Source organism: Vicugna pacos, chromosome 34, assembly GCF_048564905.1.
Source record: "Vicugna pacos chromosome 34, VicPac4, whole genome shotgun sequence".
NCBI lineage: Eukaryota > Metazoa > Chordata > Mammalia > Artiodactyla > Camelidae > Vicugna > Vicugna pacos.
Genome location: NC_133020.1, coordinates 3,294,092 through 3,320,037, shown reverse-complemented (window position 1 = coordinate 3,320,037; position 25,946 = coordinate 3,294,092). Strand labels below are relative to the sequence as shown.

The 25,946-nt window shown below is 44.1% G+C and overlaps 1 protein-coding gene across 3 annotated transcripts in view; it reads right to left on the bottom strand.

The window, feature by feature from the left end:
• Window positions 1-20,260, bottom strand: part of TMTC1 (transmembrane O-mannosyltransferase targeting cadherins 1) — a 233,656-nt gene extending 213,396 nt beyond the window's left edge. For 2 of the 3 annotated variants that reach the window (XM_072954817.1, XM_072954818.1), the window contains exon 1: window positions 19,730-20,248. In XM_072954817.1, coding sequence (XP_072810918.1) covers window positions 19,730-20,040 — 311 coding nt within the window. In that variant the 5' untranslated portion in view covers window positions 20,041-20,248. Of the gene's footprint in view, window positions 1-19,729 lie in introns of all 3 variants that reach the window. The other variant, XM_072954819.1, reaches the window with a different exon arrangement.
• Between the last annotated feature and the right edge of the window lie 5,686 nt (window positions 20,261-25,946).

The window sequence follows — 25,946 nt, the reverse complement described above, 5'->3', positions numbered from 1 at the left end:
CTGCTTCACTGCCGCCTCCTCGTGAGCAGCCGGGCGCTCAGAGCCAAGCCCACAGCGCTGTGGGCCAGAGGTGCGGCCACCGTTGAGACAAGAGGGGAGGGGGCAGGGCACAGCCATTCAAGGAACGACACAGCAGTTAACACCAAGACGGTGGGAGCTTCAACTCCCACAAGACCTTGAGGCCCAAGATGGTGGGAGATTTGACTTCAGCAGACCTTGAGCTTCATTATATGCTCAGTGTAACATATTAGCACGCGGAGTGGCGCTCCCACGGGGGCCACCACAGTTCCCAGGCTGACCATGAAAGGTCAGAAAGTGGGCAGTGGCTCACTTCCTGGGCACCCCAGCCCCTTCCCCAAAGTAGTCGGAATAATATTCCCACTTGTTAGCATAGGAAGTTACCGAGCTCCTAAAAACTAACCACCCCACACCTCGTTCCGGCTCTCCCTTCTGGGTGAGAGGGACCACATCCTGTCTACGGAGCGTGTAACTACTTTTACTTTCAACTGAGCACCTGAGCACCCAAACCGCACACCTCATGGCCTTTCTCTCGCCTTCTGAAACAGCCTGCACTCTATGCGTATGTGTCTCTCTGAATAAATCTACTTTCCTCAACTGTGGTTCGCTCCTGAATTCTTTCCTGAATGAAGCCAAGGACCCACTTGGCAGGGTGAGTCCCAGGGACCTGGGACCCGGACATCGTCTCACCCCACATTTTTTTCCTGTATCAACCAGAGATGAGAAAGAGACCACGGGACTGGGACTGTGGTCAAGGTTGGGACAACCAGACATGACCAGTGTTCTCTCACCCATGGTGCTACCAGGAACCAAATTTCCAGATTATGCACAAGGAATCATCGTTAATTACCACCCCACATGGGGCCTCCAGGGCACCTACACGATATTACCAGCTGCAGCTGAAATTAAAAGGATGAGCAGAAGTGCAGCATTTCAGAATTTGTATTAAGTGTTTTCTCTGTTTTCTCACATAAATTCCCATAAACCTCAGAATCTAAATTCTAGAATTATAATGAAGAAACTAAAAAAAGAACCACAAAGAGAAGGGAAATTTATTGTTCAACATCTTCAAAAACACTTTCCTGAGATTAAAAAAAAAAAAACTCAGAACAGAATTAACTACTATATATAAATTAGATTTTAAAAACCCAAATTTCTTCTGCACAGCACAGGGAACTATATTCAATATCTTGTAGTAACCTTTAATGAAAAATATGAACACGAATATATGCATGTATATCTATGACTGAAACATTATGCTGTATGCCAGAAATTGACACAACACTGTAAAGCTACTATACTTCAATAAAAAAGAAAAAAAAAAGACAAATGAACTTATATGTAAAACAGAATCAGACTCAGACACAGAATACAAACTAATGGTTACCAGCGGGGAAGGGAGTGGGAAGGGATAAACTGGGAGTTTGAGATTTGCAGATACTGACTGGTATATATAAAATAGATACACAAGTTCATACTGTACAGCAGAGGGAAGTATAGTCAATATCTTGCAGTAGCTTATGGTGAAAAAGAATATGAAAATGACTATACGTATATTCATGTATGACCAAAGCTTGTGCTGCACACCAGAAATTGACACAGCATTGTAAACTGACAATACCTCAATTAAAAAAAGAAGAAGAAAATGCAGAACAGAGAGACTTCTGTAGGTCGCCATAATTTAATAACAGGACAATAATGTCCTCAATTGAGTCTGTAGGGTGATTAGAGAAAAAATTCAATGGTATAGGGTGTGGTTCTTTGGGGGGAACAAACACACCCTAAGTGATTCTGCCAATAGTTGTGAATATACTGCTCCCCGTTTTACCAAAACACTAACCCCACGGCTTTACCCTCATGCCCTTGATCTGCTTCTCTTATAGAAACACCTCCTCTTTGCCAAAAACACTTGAAAACCTCAAAGTCAACTTTAGCGATGGTATATTCCAAATGCTTGATTCATTCACAGCTTTAACCTACAGAATTTTAAACATGTCCAGCTTTATCTGGACACGTGGATCTAAATGCCACAGTTACCAATCAACTCCATTTTCATTCTCACTGAAGAAATCATGGTCTTAACTGAGCCTAAAAAAAAGAAAAATGAATTCTGTGTGGAATCCAACTCCAGGGCATTCAATGCAAGATCTGAGTCAGCTGTATTGGAGCCCGATGTGGAATACCCCATCCAGTGGAAAAGAGGGACGGGCAGTGACCTAGGGAACTGGAGGTCCAGCCAAAGCCTGGAGAACAGTGTCCCTCCCATGCCAGTACAAGAGGACCCACATACGGCGAGAAAGAGGCTGGAAATCAGAAAGCTCAGGCTGGCGGAGCTGTGACAGGGACAAGACCAAGTCCCCATCCCCAGAGAACTTGGGTGCAGCTCCCTGGGAGCCCGGCCCCTAAGGGTGAATTTACACTGCTTCCCCCATCACGAGCTTGGCTCTTCCAGACCTACTGAGCCATTCATTTAGAATTCATTCACACCCCTCTCCAGGAGAGAAGACTGGCAGTCTCTCAGCTGACAGGTGGGTGTCCAAGCTGAAAGGTCTCTAGGTTGTCAACAGGTATCAAAGGCTTTAACAACTACACACCCTCTGGCCAAAAACTCCACTTCTACGAATTTTCCACAAGGAAACAACCAGAAAAGTGTTCAAAGATATACACACATACATACACATACATGATACTGTGATATAATAAAAATATGTATTTTTTTGCTTTCATCCTGACTCCTGGCTAGAGATCCTAAAACCTTTATAATTTCCTAAGCAATGGAAGTGCTAAGAGCATCTTTTGTTTTAACGTTTGGTCGCTGCCCCGAAGTTCCTGGCACAGAGCTCTTAAGTTCCTTGCAGTTTCCTAAATGATAAGCGTACAAGGAGCACCTTTTGATCTAACGCTGGTTCCTGACACAGAACTCCCCGCACGGTGGGCGTGTGTTTGGTTCTAATGAGGTGACTCGCACCAGGCTCCTGGGCAGCTTCTAGCCGTGATTGGGAGCCTGGAACCTTCAGCCTCACCCTCCACCCTCGGGGAGAAGACAGGTGGGATACTGAGTTAATAACTGATCACGCCTATGTGATGAAGCTTCCATAAAAATCCCTGAACTGTGTGGGGTCTGTAGAGCTTCCAGGCTGGTGAACACATCAGTGTGCCGGGAGGGTGGTGCATCCCAACTCCACGAGGACAGGTGCTCCGGAACTCAGGACCCACCAGACTTTGCCCTGTGCATCTCCCCATCTGGCTGTTTATCTGGACCCTTTACCATACCCTTCGTTACATAATAAACCAAGGAACCTTAAGTGTTTTCCTGAGCTCTGTGAGCCATGATAGCAAATTCTCAAACCTAAGGAGGGGTCACGGGAACCCCTGATGGGTAGCCCAGTCAGACATAAACCTGGCTGACCTCGGGACCTAACACTTGTACTTGTCTGAAGTGGGGGCAGTCTTGCAGAACTGAGCCCTTAGCCTGGGGGTCTGATGCCAACTCCAGGCAGACGGTGTTAGAACTGAATTGGATTCGAGGACACCCAGCAGGTGTGGGAGTAAACCCACACCTCTGGTGTCACAAGTATCTTGAAGACACGGGAATTTTCTTACCAATGTACAAAGATGTATCTCACTGTGTTAATTATAAAAACGGTAATAAAGAGAAGGCAAGACATCAGATAAGACGAAACCCTTAGGTATCTGACTCTTCCCACACATATTATACTTTAGTTCTTAACTCTGGATACAATCATTTCCAATGACTAATATTTGTAATTATTCATCACAAATAACAGCATTGATCCAAAAACGTCCAGATGTTATCCATGTAGATTATTTCTGGAAATTGGTTGGGATACAGTGCTTGGTGTTTTAAGTGAATTCAACTAGATCCCAAAATATAAAAATAAGTTGCTGGATGGGGAACCACTGGAGTGATAAGGAAACAGAGTGAAAGCCTCTGACATGGCACCTGAAACTGGTGAATCCAAACCTGGAGAAATCACCAAAACTCTATAGAGTTAGGAGAGTGCTCCAAATGTTTAAAAAGATGGAGAATGAACTCTCCAAACTACAGACAAGTGAGCTGAAGACGAAATGATGACAAAAATCTTAGAACGCGTTCTGTTTGTGAGCACCGCGAAAAAGAATCTCTGATTCTGGGAGCCACTGTGGGTTCACAAAAAGGGAGCTTAACTGATGAAGCTGACACGTTAATAGGAGAGGGAATGTGTCAGACACGTCACATCTGTATTTTAACAAAGGCATTTGTCAGAATCTCTCAGACTTTCCTTGCATACAACATGGAATGAGAGAGATGTGAGCAAACACAAGGAGTGGTGAATAATACATCAATGTCTCCTTGATGGAGACCTCCAGTAATATCAGAATACCAGGATTCTGATATGATCTCTGGTGTGTACAATATTTTTATCAAAGACTTAAATCAGCCCATTGTGTAATCAAACCCGCAGAAGGCCTGAATCTGGGAAGGAGAGTTGCTGTGCTAAGAGACAGGCTGAGCTTTACAAAGTTTAAATGCCTGAAATTGTTAGTTAATTCTAACACATCAGACAGAATATGGGTAAGAGTAAAAGCCGGCATTTGGACGCAAAAGAGAAGGAAATACTTGCAATCCAGAACAAAACTCTACACATGGCATTCTCCAAGGGCTGTTAGCTTACCCCAAACTCAAGGCAGTTATGGTGTCCTGGCTATCAAAACAAGCCAAACCACTCAAACAGTCAGGGAACTGCACAGCTCAAACTAATTTTTCACTTCAGCTCACTCCAACAGGTATTTATGGAGCACTTACTAGATGCCAGGTACAATGCAGGGCCCAGAGATACAAAGAAAAGAGGTGGTATCTGCTACCGAAGAGTTAACAGCACATTAGGAGGAAGAGAGGCACTTAGGCAGATAATCAGTAGCCGGTGAGAGAATTCTAGCAGTGGGAGAGCCTACCAGGTACAGAGATAAGGAAGAGGGAGGCATTCTGCATGAGGTAGGAGAGGTGAGGTGGGTGGTACCCAACGTGGGGCAGCAGCCCCTCAGGGTGCTTCCTAAAGTCTGGGGCTCCTTTGCAGGTGAGCTACAGGATGACGAGGGGAGGGGGTCTCACAGTGATGTCTCAGGAAGGTAGGTTTGAGGAAATGGGGGACACTCAGCCTGGAGATGACACCAAGTTCTCAAGGGTAAAGGATCATTGCATATTTATGCCCAGCGTCTAGCACAATGCCTGGTTCACAGTTGTCACACAATAAATAGACGAATGGATGAATGAATAAAATACTGAAGCAATGCACTTACTCTAAATAGCTCCTAGAGGAAAAACTAAGATCCAATGACAATTTTGCAAACAGACTCTCCAAGGGTCTGGCATAGCCTGCAAATTGCTTTGTTTCATCAGCATACCTTTTATTTCTTTTTATAATTTACCAGTATTTTTAAAACAGGTGGTTTCGTACAAAAGAAGTCCAGCTTCTCTTGAAATACTGAAGCCCCGGCAGCTCTGGGCCTCCGTGGCTGTGTGGAAATATCTGGGCACCGTTCAGATGGCACAGGAACTCACAACTTGCCACAGTGCCTGCCAACCACTAGAAGACAGATTTCAGCTCAAAGGAAGGTGGAATATTTAAAACTAGAATTGGTGTTGGGATAACCAGAAATGCCCACTCAGAAGTGTGATCTCAGCCCGCCTTAAGTACCATCTGGGAAGAACAGCCTCGTCTCCACGTCGTCTTGAACACACCTCCATTATAGTGTCCCTTATAGTGTGGACAAAAAATGTCGCCTGGCATTTCAGCAAACAGCAAATGTTGCCCATCATGAAGCCACTGGCCACTGCAGCCTCCCCCTGACTGTGCACCTGGAGGGGAGCTCTGGATGGGGAAGAACAGGATACTGGCCTGAGATGGGTAACGTGCACGTCAAAGGAGTAATTTCAATGAGCCCAGCCTCCCGCATCTTCTCATACAGAAAAGCACCAAAATCGTTAACTTGAGAGGTCTGTTTATTACGACAGCAGTTATCTTTTGACATTTGACTACTTTTTTTTTTTTCAGCAAAAATGCCTATATATCCTGGCTCCTCCCTTACCTCTTTGGAACAGTCCCTCAGAGCGATCTGAGAGGCTGCCTTCCCGCGCTACAGTTCTCATTAAGGTCCTCAGATAAGACATAACTCACTACTTTTAGTGTGTTTTTTTTTTTTTCAGTCGACAAGAGCACTTAATTTTTCAAAACCCTTTTACTATATTTCTCAAAAGTTATAAGCATGTCTTCATACACTGCAAGAAATTAATTTTTCATCATTGTACCCATCTCACTTAGCACACAATTGATTCTAAATCAAAGTTTCCTGGACCAGCAGATAAACTTACATTAACCTGGAAGTTTCCCTTTCAGCTCAAAGAATCCTAAATTCCATTTGATTTGGCCCTGACTTCTCATTTAAAGCTAGGCTAAGCACTAGGAAATAAAACATTTTTACTTTTTTTTTTCCTGAAATAATCCTAATAGTCACGTCTGACTAATTAGAAAAGCCTTCCAGACTTTGACAAATAGGAATGCAAACAGCTCCTTCCCCATCTAAAACTCCTCTGCCTCCTGGTAAAACTGCCCAGAAAGATGGGGCCATACTGAGCTCACCGTAACCGGATGGCACCAGTTCCCAGGAAAGGTCACAGGTCAGACAGTTGGCACCAAGCAGTCACAGGAGAAGGGGCAGGGAGGGGAGAAGAAAGAATCACTGGCTGCCACCTCCGATCGGCTTCTCACCCTCAAAACTCAAACGCAGGCTGTGTCTCTGGAAGAGCTGTCCCCGGAATATACCGGGGTCCTTCCTCAAGGGGACCCCAACTCCACTTGCGTCTAACGGTTTTACCGCAATGAGCTAGCAGAGGTCTGGTGACTGTATGAGAGGTCATGACTCTCCCACCGTGGTGACTCCAGCCTGGATTTTGGCCCTGAACCTGGGACTTCCCAGCCATACAGATCAAGTAACATTTAAGAGCTTCTCGGCCTTGCAGGTGCTCCCTCACTAATGTGGCTGCCAATGTCTCGGTGGGAAGAAAAGCACGTGGCCCTCTCAGGGGACGGGAGGGAGGGGTGTGCAGGCTTCCCACAGTCCCACCTCAACGAGCCTTTGAGTCCCTTTCTCTGTTATGCCGGGGAGAGTCCGGCATCTCAACTTTACTCAACAGGAGCTCCCACTGAGTCCCAGTGGCTCCCAGGATTTTGAACGACCTAGTCACAGCTGCCTGTTCCCCAATCCCACCTCAAGATCTTCTAAGCCAATAGGTCTGAAATGGGGCCCAGAGGTCTGCCCCAGGCAACCCGGTGATTCAAGGCAGGTGATGCCCAGAGCAATGATACTCAGGTCTCCAAGCTTAAGGGAGGGCGCCTATGGTTACCATGCTTACCAGAAATATCCAGTTTTCTCAGCAATAACACAAACACATTCTTTTCCAGTAGGAACTATAAACCAGGGAAAAGAAAAAAAATGAAACGTCCGTCTTATCTTCTGTTTCTGTTGTCTCCAGTGATGGGCTCCCTGATGCGTTTCCTGGTGACTTTCCAGAACCCAACACTAAGCACACGATCTATTCTCCTGTCTTCCTGGACTGCTGTGATTTTCCTCCTCGTCTCTTGCCTTCTGCGGCTCTCAGATGCTTGTAAGTGGTTTCCACAGTCATCTTAGATCATTCACCCAATAAACAACAGCACCTGGTTCTTCTCATGTTTCCTCCAAGGCGAATCCCTCTGGTCCCTGAATCGCTTTGGTGGCTCCTCTGCGTCCCCTCCAGTACCAGGAATAAATCAGCAAATCATCACCACTTCAGGTCTCTGAAGAACCAAAGGATGTGATTCGCAGGCACCAGTGCAAACAACAGAGCAGACGCCCTGAGGCAAAAGCAAAATGCATCCACACTTGGCTCCGAGGAAGCTGCAGGGAGGGGACAGGCTAAAGGCAGCTGGTCAGGAGGAGCCCACGCCCCATGCAAGACGCAGTTACAGTCACTCTTGTCACAGAAGTGGCCAGAGCAGCGACTGCGTCAAAGAAAGGATGAGGAAACCGAGGGCAGGAAGGTCAGTGACCACATCGAGAAGGAAGCAGGTCCCAGAAGAAAAATCTTCAACAAGTGAGCAAGCAAATGATAAGAATGAACAGATCAACAGCAAAGAGAGTTAGTTACAGCTATAACTGAGCTGTCCATTTCCAGCAACTGTCTTTTCTCTGAAAGGGATGGATGTTTGGACGCATTGCAATTCTGACACTGAATACCTGACCAAGCCCTGCAGGAGACCCCCCTCACCTCCTTCACCAGCCTCCAGCTCAATGGTCTCTGGGCCACCTGCACTTGCGACCAACTGGCCACAAAGTCGGGGGTTCCCACCACTCCCTCAGGGTCAATAACTTGCAAGAACGACTCGCAGAATTCAGGAAAGCATGGTACTTACGATCATAATTTTATTTAAAAAGATATGACTCGAAACTTGTCAAAAGAAAAGGCCCATGGGCCCAGGTCTGAAAGGGTCCTAAACACGACCCTTCTGCGTCTTCAGGACACATCACCCTCTGGGCACAGTGACGTGTGATTACCGACCAGGGGAGCACAGCCAAGCTTCAGCGTCCAGTTTAGCTGGGGTTTCACTACATTAGCTAATTGAGTCCATCACTGTCCATCTCCACCGCCTTCCTTTCCAAGGGAGGTTGGAAGGTTGGGCCTTCCTAGATACTGTAACTGCAGATCCAACCCAAACCGGCTCCATCCTGTTTCTAACAAGATACTGAGTTGTTTTTCAGGTACGACACAGCAAAACCACAAGTCATGCAGAGGAGGCATGTGCAGAGGAGAAAAGTCTGACCTCAAGTAACACCCAAAACCAAAGTTTCTTTTACCCCAACGTGGAACTAAAGGACAGGGAACACGACTGAAACCTGAACGCCTGACTCCTTTCAGAAGCAAAGGGTCTCTTATCCAGGAAGACCCAGTGCTGAAACTCCTTCACCACACTTCAGCATAAACGGCCCAGTTCAAAGCCCTCCGACCAGAACCTGCCCACCAGCACTTTCCCACACCAGCCCTCCTCCCCTAACTCGTCAAGGCTTGACCAAACCCCAGATCCTGGCGACTGATCTGAACCCTGCCTCCTATCCTCTTGCTGGTCGACCTCCCAAGTCCTCTTCTCAGAAGCCAGTGCCATAGTATTGTGACCAGCGAGTCCTTGCTTGGTAACAATATTACCCGGCTCAAAGCCCCAACTCCTTAAGCATACGAGTGGTCTTTCCAGCAGGGCCAGCCCCATTCTGAAACTCTCTGCAGACCCACCATGAGTCACCTCGTCCTCAGTATAAACTCAGGTGTGGTCCTGGGGCCCACCACGAACAAGAGTCACTCCCAGCACTCGGGAAATCCTGAGAAGCTCCCTCCCAGGGACCTGGGACAAAGACCAGGCAAGTTCTTCACTGTGCGACACTTGGGGAGAGGAAGTCACAGTGACCATCGCTCCTTTCAGAAAGTGTTTTCAGGTCCTGATGATCCATTTAGTCCACCCGGAAATGACATTTCATGTCTACGTCATTGACTGGGGGGAAGAAAAATGCCCATTCCTTACAGACAGCAAGACACTGCATGGAGGAACCTCAGTCCCCTGAGAGCAAGGCGGGGAGAGAAACCCACGTAATTCCGGGGTATGTCTCAGAAGGGACAACTGCTGCATCCAGCCTTAAAGGTCATAGCAAGCAGCCACCAACCACTACGCGTCAGTACGCCACGGATGACCCAGAAGTGCTAAAGATCTCATTCTCTCCAGCGTCACATTCTCAGCAGGTTACAACAGAGCCACAGCAACAGAGCCTTCCCGGGTCAAAGCTGCCTCTGCACCTCCCAGTAACCTCTCTGTGCGCCTAGCAAACTCCTTGTCTTTCTCCACTTTTCTCTTGGGCGGAGGAAGACAAACGGTAAATAAGCCAAGAAATAAGTCCAGCAGACTTTTTCCTCCATGTTATAAAGGTGTGGCCCTACCTACATAGTTACCTGAAAAAGTCGGGCATTCCCAAACATGATGGATTCATTCTTTCTTTCTTTTTTCTTTAAATTTTTTTGGAGGGAGGAGGTAATTAGGTTTATTTATTTATTTTAACGGAGGTACTGGGGATTGAACCGAGGACCTCATGCATGCTAAGCAGGCACTCTACCACTGAGCTCTACCCCCACCCCGATTCATTCATTCTTTAGACAGTAATTCACTGAGCCCCTACGCTGCATGCCAGGCACTGTCCTAGGTGCTAAAGATACACCAGATGGAGCTCACGCAAGAGTGAGAAGAGACAAAAAGCAACAATAAATATGTGATGGCAGATGACAACCAAGGCTACTAAGGCAAAGAGGGAAAGCGTGTGAGAGTAAGGATGTAACGTGGAGAGCACCTGCGATTTTAGACCAGGTGGCCAGAGGAGGCCGCTGTGATGAAGTGACATCTGAGTAGCGACTGAAGGCGGGGAGAGAGGAAGCAATGCCCGGGGCCTGGGGGAAGAGCATCCAGGAAGAAGAGGCAAGTTCAGAGGCATGCAGTGGCAGCAGATTTGGCCTGTACAGGGATGCAGACACTAGGATGCAGACCTGAATAGAATGAGGTGGAGATGGACAGACTAGAGGTCAGGGAGGTGGCTGGGGCAGATCAAGCACTGCCTCCTAGAACAGAAACCATCTCTCATTATTTGGAAAAGGGCCCAGGCCATCACTGCGGCATGATCAAGCACTTCTCATCCCCTTTTAAAAGTGAGTTACATATTCAAAGTTAAGAAAAATATACATGTAGCTCCAAAGAAAAATAGAAAAGATACTGTTGATTTTTAAAAGACTGCTTCCAAAAATGTTTTCCAAACCTTCAGACGTCTGTGGAGCTCACCTATTAAAACTCTCATGATTTAGAAATACATTCCTTTCATTTTCCATCCTCCTATACCACCAGACTGTAGTCTGAAGTTGATCTTATGGTATATTTATACAATGGAATACTACTCAGTGATGAAAAAGAATAAAACAATACCATTTTCAGCAACATGGATGGACCTGGAGATTGTCATTCTAAGAGAAGGGAGCCAGAAAGAGAAAGGAAAATACCACATGATATCACTCATATCTAAATCTAAAATCTAAAAATCTGTAAAATCTGAAAAAAAAAAAAGAAAAAGAAAAAAGAGGACACTAATGAACTCATCTACAAAACAGAAACAGACATGCAAACATAGTAAAAAATTTTATCGTTCCTGGGGGAAAGGGAGTGGGTAGGGATAAGTTTGGGAGTTTGAGATTCGCAAAGGGTAACCACTATACATAAAAACAGACAAAAAAAAAAAACCAAATTTCTTCTGTATAGCACAGGGAACTCTATTCAGTATAATAACCTTTAATGAAAAAGAATATGAAGATGATATATGTGCGTGTGTGTGTGTGTATGTATATCTATATATATGCATGACTGGGACATTATGCTGTACTCCAGAAACTGATACATTATAACTGACTATACTTCAATTTAAAAAAAAAAAGTCGATCTTACGTCTAAAGCACATCCCAACAGGCAAGGATCCTCCTCTTGGGGTTTCTAAGATAACCTTAGTTTGGCATGAAATTTTCAGAGGCCTTTTTTTTTTTTTTCATTTTTCTCTATAAAATCTTTATTGCCTCCAATCTCATTTTTCCTTAGCTACATCCATCACTGAACATCCATACAATCTAGCCAAACATTCTAAACAATCTTCACTTGTCTTCCATCACAGACTTAGTAAACAAAATTATCAGTCGTGTAGCAACAGACTATCTCAAAATGAACTCCCACAGAGGTCAAATCAAAAGGAACAGAACCAAAAGGAATGTGCCACCATTTCTTTTAGGTTTTGGGCACAGAGGCTAGAGCTGATTTTTCATGGCTGGCATATCATGCAAAAGATGCAAACTGCTGCAAAAAAACTCTTAAGAGCCAAACATTAAAATGCTGCAAATCTTTACAGCTGCACGTATTAAGATACTGTTTTTTAACTCTGACATTTTAAACCACCCATTTTCACTCTTATGGTTTCTACTACTATCAGAAGCCTTCGATAAACTAAAGCTTTATAGCAAACAAGTACAATAATATGATCTAAGAGCCTAAATACAGAGAGAGAATTAAGGCCCTTTCATTTGCCTTAGTTTCTCCATTTTGAAAATAATTGTTATTTATACATTTTAAGAGGAACTGGGGCTTGAACCCAGGACCTCGACTATGCTAGGCATGTGCTCTACCACTGAGCTACACCCTCCCCCTAGACTCCCCATATTTAACATTGGAAAACCATTGGTTCTTTCCTTTCGAAGGAAGCTTCTCCTTGCTTCTTGATACAGAATGGCACTGCTAACAAGAGGAAGGGGACAGGGAGGAAATAAAATTAAAAAGCTAAGCAGTTTTTAAATCCCTCAGGGCCATTTTTCAAGCTGGGGGTGGTGAGCATCAAGGGGGTTGATCCTGTGTCAATTCAGTGTCTACAAAGTGACTTAATGTGTTTCCCTCGATTCTAGGGCGAAAACAGGTCATGGCCCGTGAAGGATAAAGAAGCAACATAAAAAAAAAAAAAGATTGCCGCTGCAAATTAAGTATTCACAGTTGTTTTGATCCTGCTCTGCAAGAGTCCAAAAATATTCCTGTGTGCCCTTGGAAATGAGCTTCTGAAACGACTGAATAAGAAGATTATTGACTAGAGGCAGAAATTCATTAGAATTCTAAACTACTTCAAGCAACACAAAGAAATGATCGTTTTTATCAGTTAAAGTTTCACCAGAGAAGCGGGGCCACCAGGAATGATCCAGCAAATGCAGTATCCGGAAGGTACGACAGAGATTCGACCTTCCACAATCCTGGGAACTGGTTAAGTAGCCTGAGCAAGGCTGCTGCTACTGTGTCTGTCTCAGACGTCGAAAGCCAGCAGGGCAGGCAGCCGAGAAGGAAGGAGGGGCTTGACGTGGGGGACAGGAAGCAGGGGTTGGAACCCCCCACGGATGCGCTAGAATACACTCTGCTTCTTGCAGCATCTAAGGCTCACTTTAATGATGGCAGTGGCTCGCAAGCAGGTCAGTGGTCTTCTCCACGCACACCTGCACCGTGATTCCACGGAGCTGAAGGAGATCTGGAGAAACCTGGAGGAGCTGCAGAATTCGCCGCTGGTGCATCCCGGCAGCAGGTGAGTCAGCAAGTCCAGGGCAGCCAGGAGGAGGTGAGACGGCCCCAAAACCGACGCCCGCCATCCGAGAGGGCACAGGGCCACTTCACTTTCACTTTCCAAACCTCCAAGAAATTTCTCCCGTCCAACTCTAACCCCGCTCAATACAGGAAAGGAACTTCCTAGACGCAGTTCTGGTTTAGCTAAACTGACGTAGCACAAAAGCCAGCGCATCCTGGTGAGCTGCCCTCATCTTGCATCGTGCTCTGCCCCCAACCCTGGTAAAAGCAGACACTCTGATCATCCTCTGCCTCATTTTAACCTCGGCCCATTTCTTGTGCGAGAAAAACTGCGATTAGTATCTTTCTACACAAGCAAGCACCTTTATAGTAACGAGCATCACATACCTTAATTAATTTATTTATCATTTATTCCCAAGGGAGTTTCTAGCTGTCAGTATGTGTGACCATTTATTTATTAAATCAAAGATAATCAACTACTTTTAATAAAAAATCAGTTTGAGTTTTGCACTGGGAAAGACCCTGTGAAGAGGATGAAAAGAGGATGAAAATAAAGTGGAAGGAAATATGTATCAACGACATACGTGGCAAAGGATTTTGATCCCGAATACATAAAGAAATTGTAAAACTCAATGTTAAGAAAAGACCCACTGAGTAGTAACTTACGTTTAAAAGGAACATAAAAATGAATATATGTATGTTCCTATGTAACTGAAGTGTTGTGCTGTGCACCAGAAATGGACACATTATAAACTGACTATACTTCAATAAAAATATTTTTTTAAAAAATCCACTTAGAAAATTGACAGATAATGTGAAGAGAAATTTTAACAAAGAGGGTATACAGAAGGCAGATAGACACATGAAAAGATACTTAACACCATCGGCCATTAGGGAAATGCCCATTAAATCCACAATGAGATGTCACTACACACTCACTGGAAAGGCTACAATGAAAACCAGTGACAATACCAAATCTGGTAAGGAAGCAGAGACACTGGATTACACACATGCTGCTAATGGGATGGGATGGAAAATAGTTTGTCAGTTTCTTAAAAAACTAACATGCAACTACCATATGATCCAGCACATGTACTCCTGAGTGCTTGTACTCCCAGAGAAATAAAAACTTACGTTCCCATCAAAAACTGTAAATGAATGTTTGTAGCAGCTTTAATTGTCACAGCCCCAAACTGGGAACAACCCGGATGTCCTTTACCACGTGAATGATCAAACAGTGACACATCCATGCAGTGGAATATTACTCAGCAATAAAAAGGAACAAACCAGAACCATGCAACAATCTGAATAAACTTCAGAGAATTATTCTGAGTGCAGAAATATCTCAAAGGTTACATAGTACATGGTTCCAAAGAAAACACTCTTGAAAGGACAAAATTATAGAGATGGAGAACGTATGTTAGTGGTTGTAATGGATTCGACGTCTACAGCCGTGATCAGAAAACATGAAGGATCTGTGCAATAGAACTGTTTTATATCTTGATTGCGATGGTAGGCTCAAAAATTGACACATGATAAAATGGCAAAGACTATACATTTAACAAAAATAAAAATAAAAGAGTATATGTGAAACTGGTGACATCTGAATGAAAACAGTGATTGTATCAATGGCAACTTCCTGGCTGTGACTGTCTTCCACAGTTATGCTTGAGGTTACCACTGGGGAAAATGGATAAAAGCCATGAGGGATCTCTTTATCATTACTTACAATTGCGTGGGAATGGACAATTATCTCAAAATTAAAAGCGTCTTTCTTAAAAATGAGTTTACAAAGCCAGATGAAAATACTACAAGAAAAGAAAAGTTTGGGCCAATTTCCCTGTTAACACAGACGCAAAAATCCAGAACGAAACACTAGCAAACCAAGTTCAACAGCACACTAAAAAAAAAAAAAATACACCATGAACAAGTGAGCTTTATCACTGGATGCAAAGATGATTCAACATATACATATCAGTTAATGAGAAATACCACATTAACAAAATGAGTAAAAATCAATAAAAATCACATGATCATCATAAAGAATAGATGCAGAAAAAACATGTGACAAAATGCAACACCCTTTCATGGTGAAAAAAAAATCTCTCAACAAACTAGGTCTATAAGGAATATATTTGAACATAATAAAGGGACATTTATGAACAGCTTACCACTAACATCACACTCAACAGTGAAAAACTGACAGCTTTTCCTCCAAGATCAGGAACAAGACCACTCTTGTCACTTAATAGAAGTGCTATTCAGCATAGAAATGGAAGTCCCAGGCAGAAAATTAGGCAAGAAAAAGAAATAAGAGGCATCTAAATCAGAAAGGAAGAAGTAAAATCGTCTGTGTTTACAGATGACATGATCTTACATGTAGAAAACCCTAAAGACGCCACCAAAAAATTATCAGAACAAATATACGAATTCAGTAAAGTTGCAGAATACAAAAATCAACACACAAAAATCAGCCGCATTTCTACACACTAATAATGAACTACCCAAAATTAAGAAAACAATCCCATTTACTACAACATCAAAAAGAATAAAATACTTAGGAATAAATTTAACCAAAGAGATGAAAAACTTACATACCTAAAACTACAACGCACTGATGAAAGCAATTAAGACACAAATACGTGGAAAGACATCCCATGTTCATGAATGAGAAGACTTAACGCTGTTAAAATGTCCACCCAAAGCCATCTACAGATTCAATGTCATCTCCATCAAAATCCCAAGGTATTTTTTACAGAGAAAGAAAAACAAATCCTAAATTTCATATTGAACCACAAAATATCCTGAATATAGAAAGCAATCTTGAGCTACAAGAACAAAGCTGGAGGGATCATACTTCCTGATTTCAAAGCATATTCCAATGTTATAGTAATTAAAACAGTATGGCACTGGCATAAAAACAGACATATAGACCAATGGAAAAGAATAGAGAAATTAACACATATATACATATACATATTATATACATATACATAACTAACACATATATATACACATATATACATATAACACATATATATATAACACATATATATATACACACACATATATATATACATATACAGTCAAATGGTCTTTGACAAGGGTTCCAAGAATACACAATGGGGAAAGGATAGTCTCTCAATAAATGATACTGGGAAAACTGGTTATTCCACAAGCAAAAGAATGAAGTTGGGCCCTTATCTTACAACATACACAAAAATCAACTCAAAAATGTATTAAGAATTAAAATATGAGACTGGAAACTGTAAAGCTCCTAGAAAAAAACTATAGGGGAAAAACTTTGTTATATCAGGTTTGGCAATGGTTTCTTAGATGTGATGCTGAAAGCACAATCAATAAAACAAAAATTAGACAAGTGGGACTATATTAAACTGTAAAGCCTGTGCACAGCAGGTGTGAGAGGGAAAAGGCAACACACAGAATAAGAGGAGATATTTGCAAACCAAATATTTGATATGTTCGTGATATCTAAAATATGTAAGGGACCCCTACCACTTAAAGCAGAGGAAATCAAATAACCTGACTTCAAAATGGGCAAAAGGCATGAAGAGACATTTCTCCAAAGAAGACACACAAATTGCCGACAGGTATATGGAAAGATGTTTAACATCATTAATCGTGAAAACCTAATCATGCAAATCATTCAGTAATTATGCAAATCAAAACCACAGTGAGATACCACCTCACTCCTTTATGAAAATTGCCAAGGATATGAAGAATCTGGAACCCTTGTATATACTATTGCTACAAGAATAAAATGGTGCAGCCACCATGGAAAACTAGATAGAGGTTCCTCAAAAAATTAAAAATACAATCACCAGATGATCCAGTGATCCTACTTCTGGGTATAAACCCGAAAGAATGGAAATCAGGATGTTGAAAAGATATCTGCATTTCCATGTTCGTTGCAGCATTATTCACACAATAACCAAGATATAAAAGCAATCTAAGTGTCCACTGTCAGATGAATGGATAAAGAAAAATGGCAGATACACACGATGTAATATTATTCAGCCTTAGAAAGAAGGAAATCTGCAATGTGCAACAACGTAGAAGAACTTGGAGGGGGTTACGCTACGTGCAGTACACTGGTTGCAGAATATGAGGTATCTAAAATAGTCAAACTCATAAAACCAGACAGTAAAACGGTGGTTGCCAAGGACAGTGAGGGGAGCATCAAGGGTTGCTGTTACAACCCATAGCTGACAGCACTGTATTGTGCACCTAAAATGTGTTAAGATGGTAGATCTCATGTTAGATGTTCTTACAAAAATATAAACGAATAAATAAAATGGCTTTAAATTCTCAAAAGTTTTGCTCAGACAAGCTTGAGATACAGTTAAGATCGTCTGTACGTTATTTCAAAGGCCACTTCTTTTTTCACCAATTACCTAAAATAAAAATCATAAAGACACCAACCATGTAAAGTGCTTAAGCCAGTGCATGGTTCACACTGAATAGTTAATACATGCGATTTTCTGTCCTTCCTGGCAACCATCTTCAGAGCTGTGTGGCTCTAACATCTTTAACATCATCCCTGATACATGTCCGCTATTGCACTAGAAGATACAGCTTTGCCTTAGGTGACTGTGATAAGAAAGCCTCCACGTCCTACTGAAATCAACACCTGTGAATACAGAAAGATTAGTTCAATTTCTCCTTCTGAAAAGGCACTGTTCCTTTCCAGTTAGTGCTCTGTTGCACTCTAGTCATGCAACTCAATCTTCTCAAAAAAAAAAAAAGTGTATCTGACACAGTCAGTTAAGATCCACTCTACAAAGAGCAATGCATCTTAGCAACCAGGCTGCTTTTTACAATCAGTATCTCAAGTGAAGAGTTGCCCCCTGCCCCCTCAATTTTCCTTCTCCTTTGCCCCTCTTCTGGCCAATGTCTACTCCTTTCCTCCCCTCTCCCTTCTATCCCTGCTACCTCCTGCATGATTAAAAAATTCATTTTTTAGAAAGTCAAGAAATGACACTATTCCTCACCCTTCACCAAGTGGGAACAGGCACTTGACCTTTTTATAGGGAAAACGCTCAGACCAGGGACCTAGGCTGCCTCCATGGCTGTCCTGAGTCCAGCATACCTCAATCAACAAGCCTCACTGTAATACATGAAAAAGTGGTCAATCTAGAAGTTTAAACACGAATATTGTGCCATCTAAGGAGATTTCACAAAACATTTAGAAAGCTTAAAGTTCTAAGCAACTTTGTGGCTGAGGTTATTATTCAGCTGAAAAACAAAACCACTTTCTAACAGGATAAATGTTTATAAAATACTCTCTTCGGAGTCAGATGTGCAATTTCCTCATCCTTCTTAAAGCATTCAACTCTCAGTGCAAGAATTAAGTCAAAACCCACGAATTGTTGCCAACTGCTCTGGTTTCCTTTTCCAAGTCATCAGCCACCTGTCAAGCGACCTTGGTCTCCTAGCCTGGGCAAGCTTTCCAAGCTGCCTTCCCTGTGTCGAATGATCGTTACCATAAAGACAGGCTCATGTTACACCCGTTGGAAAGGGTTTAAAATGCTGATGAAACTAAACCAGTGTTATTTCAACAGTTTTGTCCGGCACATTATAAGCTTAACTGCTGAGCCAAATTATAAAGGGGTTGAGTCAAGCTCATGACACGTGAGCCAGCACCTCCCTAGAATCGGCCTTCCTCCCCATCCACCTGAAACCAGCCCTCTCTGAAATTCAAGAAAATACTCCACCCCGCAAAAAACTGGCGTTCTCACGATTCCCTTTACACCTTCTTCACACTTAAAATGCTGACTCATGACTCTGAGGTTGCAAAAGAAAAACTATTTCGACGGGGACCCCAGGATCCCCAGAGGATCCCATGCTTTTCTGCCTGCCTTTGCTGGACACCTTTTAAAGTCTAGATCCCGAGCCCTTTCGGCAGATTTGAGGGGCTCCAGGAGCAGCCAAGGCTGCAGGTCGGGAGAGATCCTCTGCTCTCGGTCCTGCTCGCTGCTCCCCCAAACCCACGCAGCGCTGGCAGCTCACGGCTCCTAGGGGGCTGATACACCCCCCATCTGCATGGCTGCCCAACAGCCGCCGAGAAATTCCTAACTTGGAAGCTTCAGCATCACAGCCCCCCGTCCGGAGCTCGTTGGGCCAGCGCTGGTCTCACTCGGTCACGGTCCGGCAGGGCTGGGGTGTGCAGAGGCCGCTCGGCCAGCCCCCTCCCAGCCCTGGCCCGAGAGACCAGCCCGCCGAGAGCGCAGACTCTCGAGAAACTCGATCCCAACTCCCAGCCCGCGCCTCCCCAACGGCCCCTGGAGCCCCAAGAAGCGGGGCCGAGGGCCACGGAGCAGACTGGCGTGGGCAGCCCGGAGAGGAGTGGGGCGTGGAGGGAAGGGGCAGCAAGAGAAGAAACGGCCTCCAAGCCAGTCCCGCAACTTCTCCGGGTCTGGGTCATCGCGGGAGGAGAAACCGCGGCGGTGGCGAGCGCGGGCTGACGGACTCACTTGAAGGTGAGGACGCACAGCGGCCGGTAGGACTTGTGGCTGGTGTTCTCGGCCATGCCCTTGCCCCAGAAGTCGTTGGAGAAGATGCCCCAGCGCAGCGGGGCGCCGGGCCGCACGTCGGGGTTGTTCACGATCGCCCACACGTCGTCGTGCACGAACTCGCCCCGCAGGGAGCGGCCGTAGCACAGGCAGCTCGCCCCGGCCAGCAGCGCCGCGGCCCCGGCCGGCGCGAGTCCGCAGCCCCGCCGCCGGGAGGGCGCGCGGTCCCCGCCGCCGCCGCCGCCGCCTCGGGCGCAGCCTGTCACCACCATCGTGCCGCCGCCGCCGCCGCCCTGGCCTCTCCCGGGCGTCTGGCATCCTCCCCGGCCGGGGCCCCGGCGGCGCGCGGCGGCTGCCCGGACGTGGGCTCGGGCATGGTCGGCGGAGGCTGCGCCCGCCGCCGGCGCCCCGCGCTCCGCCGCCGCCTGCGCCGCGGAGTTGGCCCAGCTGCAGATAAACAGCAGTCCCCCCGCCTCCGCGGGCCATCGCCGCCGCCTCCGCCCCACTGCGCATGCCCCGCTCGCGCTCGCCGCCACCCCCCGCCCCCACTCCCCGGACCCGCGCCGCCTTCTCCGCGCTCCCCGCACCCTCCGCCCGCGCCCCGGCTGCTCCGCGCTCAGCCCGCGGGCGCCGCGGCCCCGGGCGGCCGGTATCCGCGCGCAGGTGGCGCGGGGTCGCGGGGCGGGGCTGCGCGGAGCGGCGGGGAAGGGGCACCCGGGGTCCCGCCTGCTGTGCCCAGGATGCTCTCAGAGCCCCGGATACCACCAGCGGGGCCGGGGTGCTCCCTGGCGGGCACCTCCCGGCGCTGAGCCAGGGCCGGCTAGGCAGGTGCGCAGCCCGAACCCCCGCCCGCCCTCCGGGAGCGAGACGTGGCTGCCGCTGCCGGGAAGTCCCCGGGCTTTTCAGCACCCGGGACGGCGGCGGCGGCGCCCGGGGCCACGCTCTCCCGCCGGGCTCCGCAGTCCCCTTCCCGGGCTTTCTGTCCCCACCGCCCCGCGTCCCACGGTTGGGCCCTCGGGGGCAGGGGATCGCGGGGAAGTGGAGCTGCCGAAGCACCTCTCCGAAAGCCGAGAGCGGGTCTCCCTACCCGGGGCTTCCTGGCCGCCCCGCCCGCGGTTGGTTCAGAGGCGCCACCGGCTGTTTTCCTTTCCTGCCCATTGCTCTGCTCGCCCTTAGAGAAAGTCTCAAAATCAATTTTTGGTTTGGGTCTGGGAGCCGAATTGGCTTCTGAAGCGTTTCTCCTCGTTTTGTTTTTTTACTAAGGCTCTTACAACAATCCGGGAGATGCCAAGCTAATTACTTTTTCTTCCCATCTCAGTGAATCACTTGGGTCTGATTATTTCCTAGAATGTGAGTGTGTTTGAACTGTTCCTGCTAAATCAATGCCATTTAAAACTAAAACAAAAAAACAAATTGCTTTGAGCCCCTGACTTTGGTTCCCAATTTTCCCGTTTTTCTGAAAGGATGTTTTCTTTTTAAAAATACTAGTAATAATATGTAAATAAGCTAAATATATCGGAGTGATGATGGCTAGTAGAATTTCTCCAGGTTTGAAAAAATGCATGAACTTTTTCAGGGCCTTTGTAAATTTCTATTGCTGTCTGTTATTGAAGTTACCTGGAATTTGACACAACCAGATAGAGAAACTTAAAATGTAGAATTCCCCATTTTATTCCCATCCTTCCAAAGTCCTCAAAAGTTTCAATGATCTTTTTTTTTAAAAAAAAAAAGTAGATTAAAAAGGCAGAAATTACTCTTGTACTGTTTGTGTGACTCTTTACGATACCAATTTATTTTTTTTTACAAATTTAAGATATATCGAAGCAGTTAAAAACTTAAAGAATTAAGACGAACATATTCCAAGTCAGGATGCCTTTTATCCATTTCATTTCGGTTTTGGTGACTTGAAAATTAGTGCCTGAGAAATGTGTTCATCCTTGCATCAAAACTTTTTGACCCTTGGTATAGTTAATAGCCAGACCCCACACACACCTGTGTCCACACACAGAACATACTACAGCCTTTCTTCTTTGCCTACCCATTAATTTAATTAAAATATTTGAAGGTAAATTTTGTGCTACACTGTGCTAAGCACTGGTCTGGATGACCAAAGCTGCTCAAATTGTGTGTGCATGTATGTTTGTGTAAAGTTAACACCATAAAAGTCTAACTCCTTTAGTTAAGTGCTGACTAGGATAGTGGATTTGTCCTTGCTGAAACGATTGCAGGTGTAACAGGCCAATGTTTTAGTCACCTGTAACTAATAGAGGTTTTCTTGAGACAGTATCTTATTGCCAAAGAGCGGCTCTAATCATAGACTTTTATAGAGAGGAGACCTTTTCTCCCTTAAGTTACCCTTGTAGGAGGCACAGCTTGCCACCCCCTTTTTATCTGAGTTGTTTTCTTTTTTAGAAGAAAATACTTGCCAGAGGTCTTTGTGACCCTGGAGAGAAATGAGGAAGGACTTAGCTGGACTCCAAAATGGCAGTGAAAAGGGAAAAAGATGAAGGAAGACTCTAAGTGGGAGCCCAGGCTTCTGAGAACAGAGTTTCATCAAGCTTTCCTGTAGGCTGACTGGCATCTCTATTCCATTTAATTCAGATGATGAATTTGGGATTAATTTACTTTAAAATAATGAGGGGGAGAGTATGGCCCAAGTGCTAGAGGTCCTGGCTTCACTCCCCAGTACCGCCTCTAAAAATAAATAAACCTAATTACCAACCCCTCCCCCGCCAAAAGACAAAATAATGAGATAACTCAAGTCTTCTTAAGGAGAAACGAGGAAGTAAATACTTTTTAAAAGCAAACAATTCCTTGGCAGCCCCATCATTTCCTGATTCAATACTCTTCTGTGTCCCAGAAAAATAGTGTAGAAGTGTTGATGTCAGAGAGAGGTTTACACTGATACACCAGCTCATCGTCCCTTCTGCTCCTCTCTTCAGGTGTAAAGCACTCATCTTGCCTAATAAAGAGGCCCAAAACAAATTAGATTTAATTCTTGTTACTTAGTCTCAGATTGTTTTTAAAGGATTTATAATCAGAGCAATACTGTCTTCTAAGACACCTTCTGTCCTGTCAGAGCAATTTCAAACGTAAATTATTACAGAAGAGCCTCTCGGAGGCACATACAGATTAAGTCACTCATGAAAATTAAAGTGGAACATAGTTCTGAATTAAATTAGGATACAACTTTAAAAAGCCAAGGGCAAGTAGTTATTTTAATAAAACAAATTTCAGATTTCTGCCCACTGTGCAGTTTCAGCCTAATACACCTTGTTCAGGTGCCCGTATGTCAAGAAACTGTCAACTAAATTAAAAACAGAATACGGGGGAGCTGCGAGCTTTAGTTCTGAGGACTTTACTGAGAACTACAGCCCAGAAGACAGCCTGTATCTTACAGTTCTGAGGGATTACTCCCAAGAGCTGGGGGCAAGTCAGTATATATGTGATTTTAGCGAAGGAACACATTAAAAATCACACATCTTTGTAGAAGTTTACTGCTGGTCATGAGGAACAGTTATCTTAGTTAATGATTTTAGTGTTTTCCTAACTATGGGAAGATGTCAGAATCTTGGTTCATCAGTTTTTCTCCTGAAAATATCTAACTATCTTAGGGCCTGTTCTGCCAGTTTTCCTAGAGCGCAGAGTACCTCATCCTGTTCTTTCAAGGTGTGTTGTAGGTCAGAGACTGCAGTGGCTATTGACTTGATTTTTTGTAAAACTGGATGGTGGGCAATGTTCTTTAGCTGGCAGGACAAATGCAAAGTTACAAGGCAGACATTCAGGAAAAGAGCAGAGAACATAATTTATATTAAAAAACACATTTTTGTTGTCTGGTTACTTAATACTACCTGTTCTTGAGAGAAATACAGAAAAAATGGACCCCCAAAAAGGAAATTAAGCAATTCTTACCCTCCCACCCCTGTGGTAAGACAGGCAACCTCAGCTCTAAGAAGCTGACCCAGCACCTGGCAGGGCAAATGTGGGACAGTCTGGGGTGCCACGTGATCGGAGGAGTGGCTGTGCCCAGACCTGGGTTCAGACTGGTGGCAGCAGCCCCAGGAGGGAGGATGGGCCCCTGTGGAGATAAAGGGGCTTCCCCTTCCATCCCCAGACACATCTCTGTGGCATCTGCACAGAATTAAAGCCAAAGAATATCAAAAATTATCTGTGATCTTGCAATTTTGGGCTCTCGGCAATAAATTTTGTCAAGAGGTTACCACACCAAAAAAGCATGCACAATAAAGCCTGTGAGGTACTTACTAAACTTTAGAGTTTAGAATCCCTAGTTTTGAAAACCGCCACAACATTGCAAAGTAAAAATCCATAGTCTTAGCAATAGAAATTAAATTTTAAGATTATATATATTATTGTATATAACAGAAAAACTATATTTTCATATGAATGAAAAATTAATTACATACATTTTTATTTTATATTTTAATCATATACAAATCAGAAAGCCACTTTTTATTGAAGTATAGTTGATTTACAATGTTGTGTTAGTCTCAGGTGTACAGCAAAGTGATTCAGTAACACATATACATCTATATATATTCTTTTTCAGATTCTTTCCCATTACAGATTATTACAAGATATTGAATATAGTTCCCTGTGCTATATAGTAGGTCCTTATGGTTTATCTATTTTATATGTGGTAGTGTGTATAAATTCATCCCAAACTCTTAATTTATCCTTCCTGCAACCCCTTTCCCCTTTGGTAACTATAGTTTGTTTTCTATGTTTGTGAATCTGTTTCTGGTTTGTAAATAACTTCATTTGTATCTTTTTTTTTAGATTACACATATAAATAATATCATATGATATTTGTCATTGTCCGACTTAATATGATCATCTCTAGTTGCATCCATATTGCTGCAAATGGCATTTTTCATTCTTTTTAAGGGCCAAGTAATATTCCATTATATATATATATACACATCTCCCATATCTTCTTTATCCAGTCACCTGTCGATGGACATTTAGGTTGCTTCCATGTCTTGGCTATTGTAAATAGTGCTGTTATGAACATTGGTGTGCATGTATCCTTTTGAATTAGAATTTCCTCTGGATATATGCCCAGGAGTAGAATTGCTGGATCATATGGTGAGTCTATTTTTAGTTTTTTAAGGAACCTCCATACTGTCCTCCATAGTGTCTGCAGTAATTTACATTCCCACCAGCAGTGTTGGAGGGTTCCTTTTAGTTTCTTGTACAACCTGCCCAATTTATAGGAAGTGTTAGAGGAAACACTAAAATGCCATTGTACAAATTTACATTTAAAATTAAATTTGGACTTAAATTGATTTGTAGGAAGAGTTAAATTTTTTAAGAAATATTATTCTATCAGCATTTATCAGTTCCAGAATTACTGTATTTTGAAATAATTTATCCAAAATGTATTCCAATGTTGTCACAGCCTATAAAATATTCTTAACAGCTCTAGTAACAGTTGGATCAACAGAAAGAGGCTTCTCAAAATTAAAGAGTATCCAAAAAAGTCTTGATTCATGCCATTTGCTGAATTTCATGGTGTAAATATTCCAGCTATGGTCATGCTACCAATGTGACATCACTGAACACAGAGATGGAAAGAGATGCATACTAACATAACATTCTACAGAGTTTTCACCATACGGATACAGTTGACGTGGATGAGCTCAAGAGCATATTAATAGTAAAATAATCAGAAAATGACTATTTTTGAACATTGTTGTGTGTGTGTTTCCTCCAATTTGTGTAAGTTTATGTAACTAAACTTTTTGGAATGGCTATGTTTAACAACAAACTTAAAAAATTCCTAAATACTCAACAGTCATTTCTTGTGAGCTAGTACGAGTTGATTTGGGCATACTATCAGATGAAATGAGATTGGTCACTACTGGTATCATAATTTTAAATTTCAGTGGTAAGTTTGGGCAGGGTCAGGGAGGGAAATGTGGGCAGGGTCACCATACGTGGGTAGTGAGGAATTAACCTTACCTAAAGAGAGGTCTAGCCTTTGCTCTGGGCTATTAGGAGATAATTTTTAGGCCCTGGACTGTCCTGCCTGACAGAAGGGTCTGCTGGGAGCGTTGGACACCAGTCTAACAATGCAGTTTTATGATGGGAGTTTTGGGTCACACAGTACCAGTTCTGATCTCTGGGGGAACCGGAACTAAAGATATTAGCCTGAGTG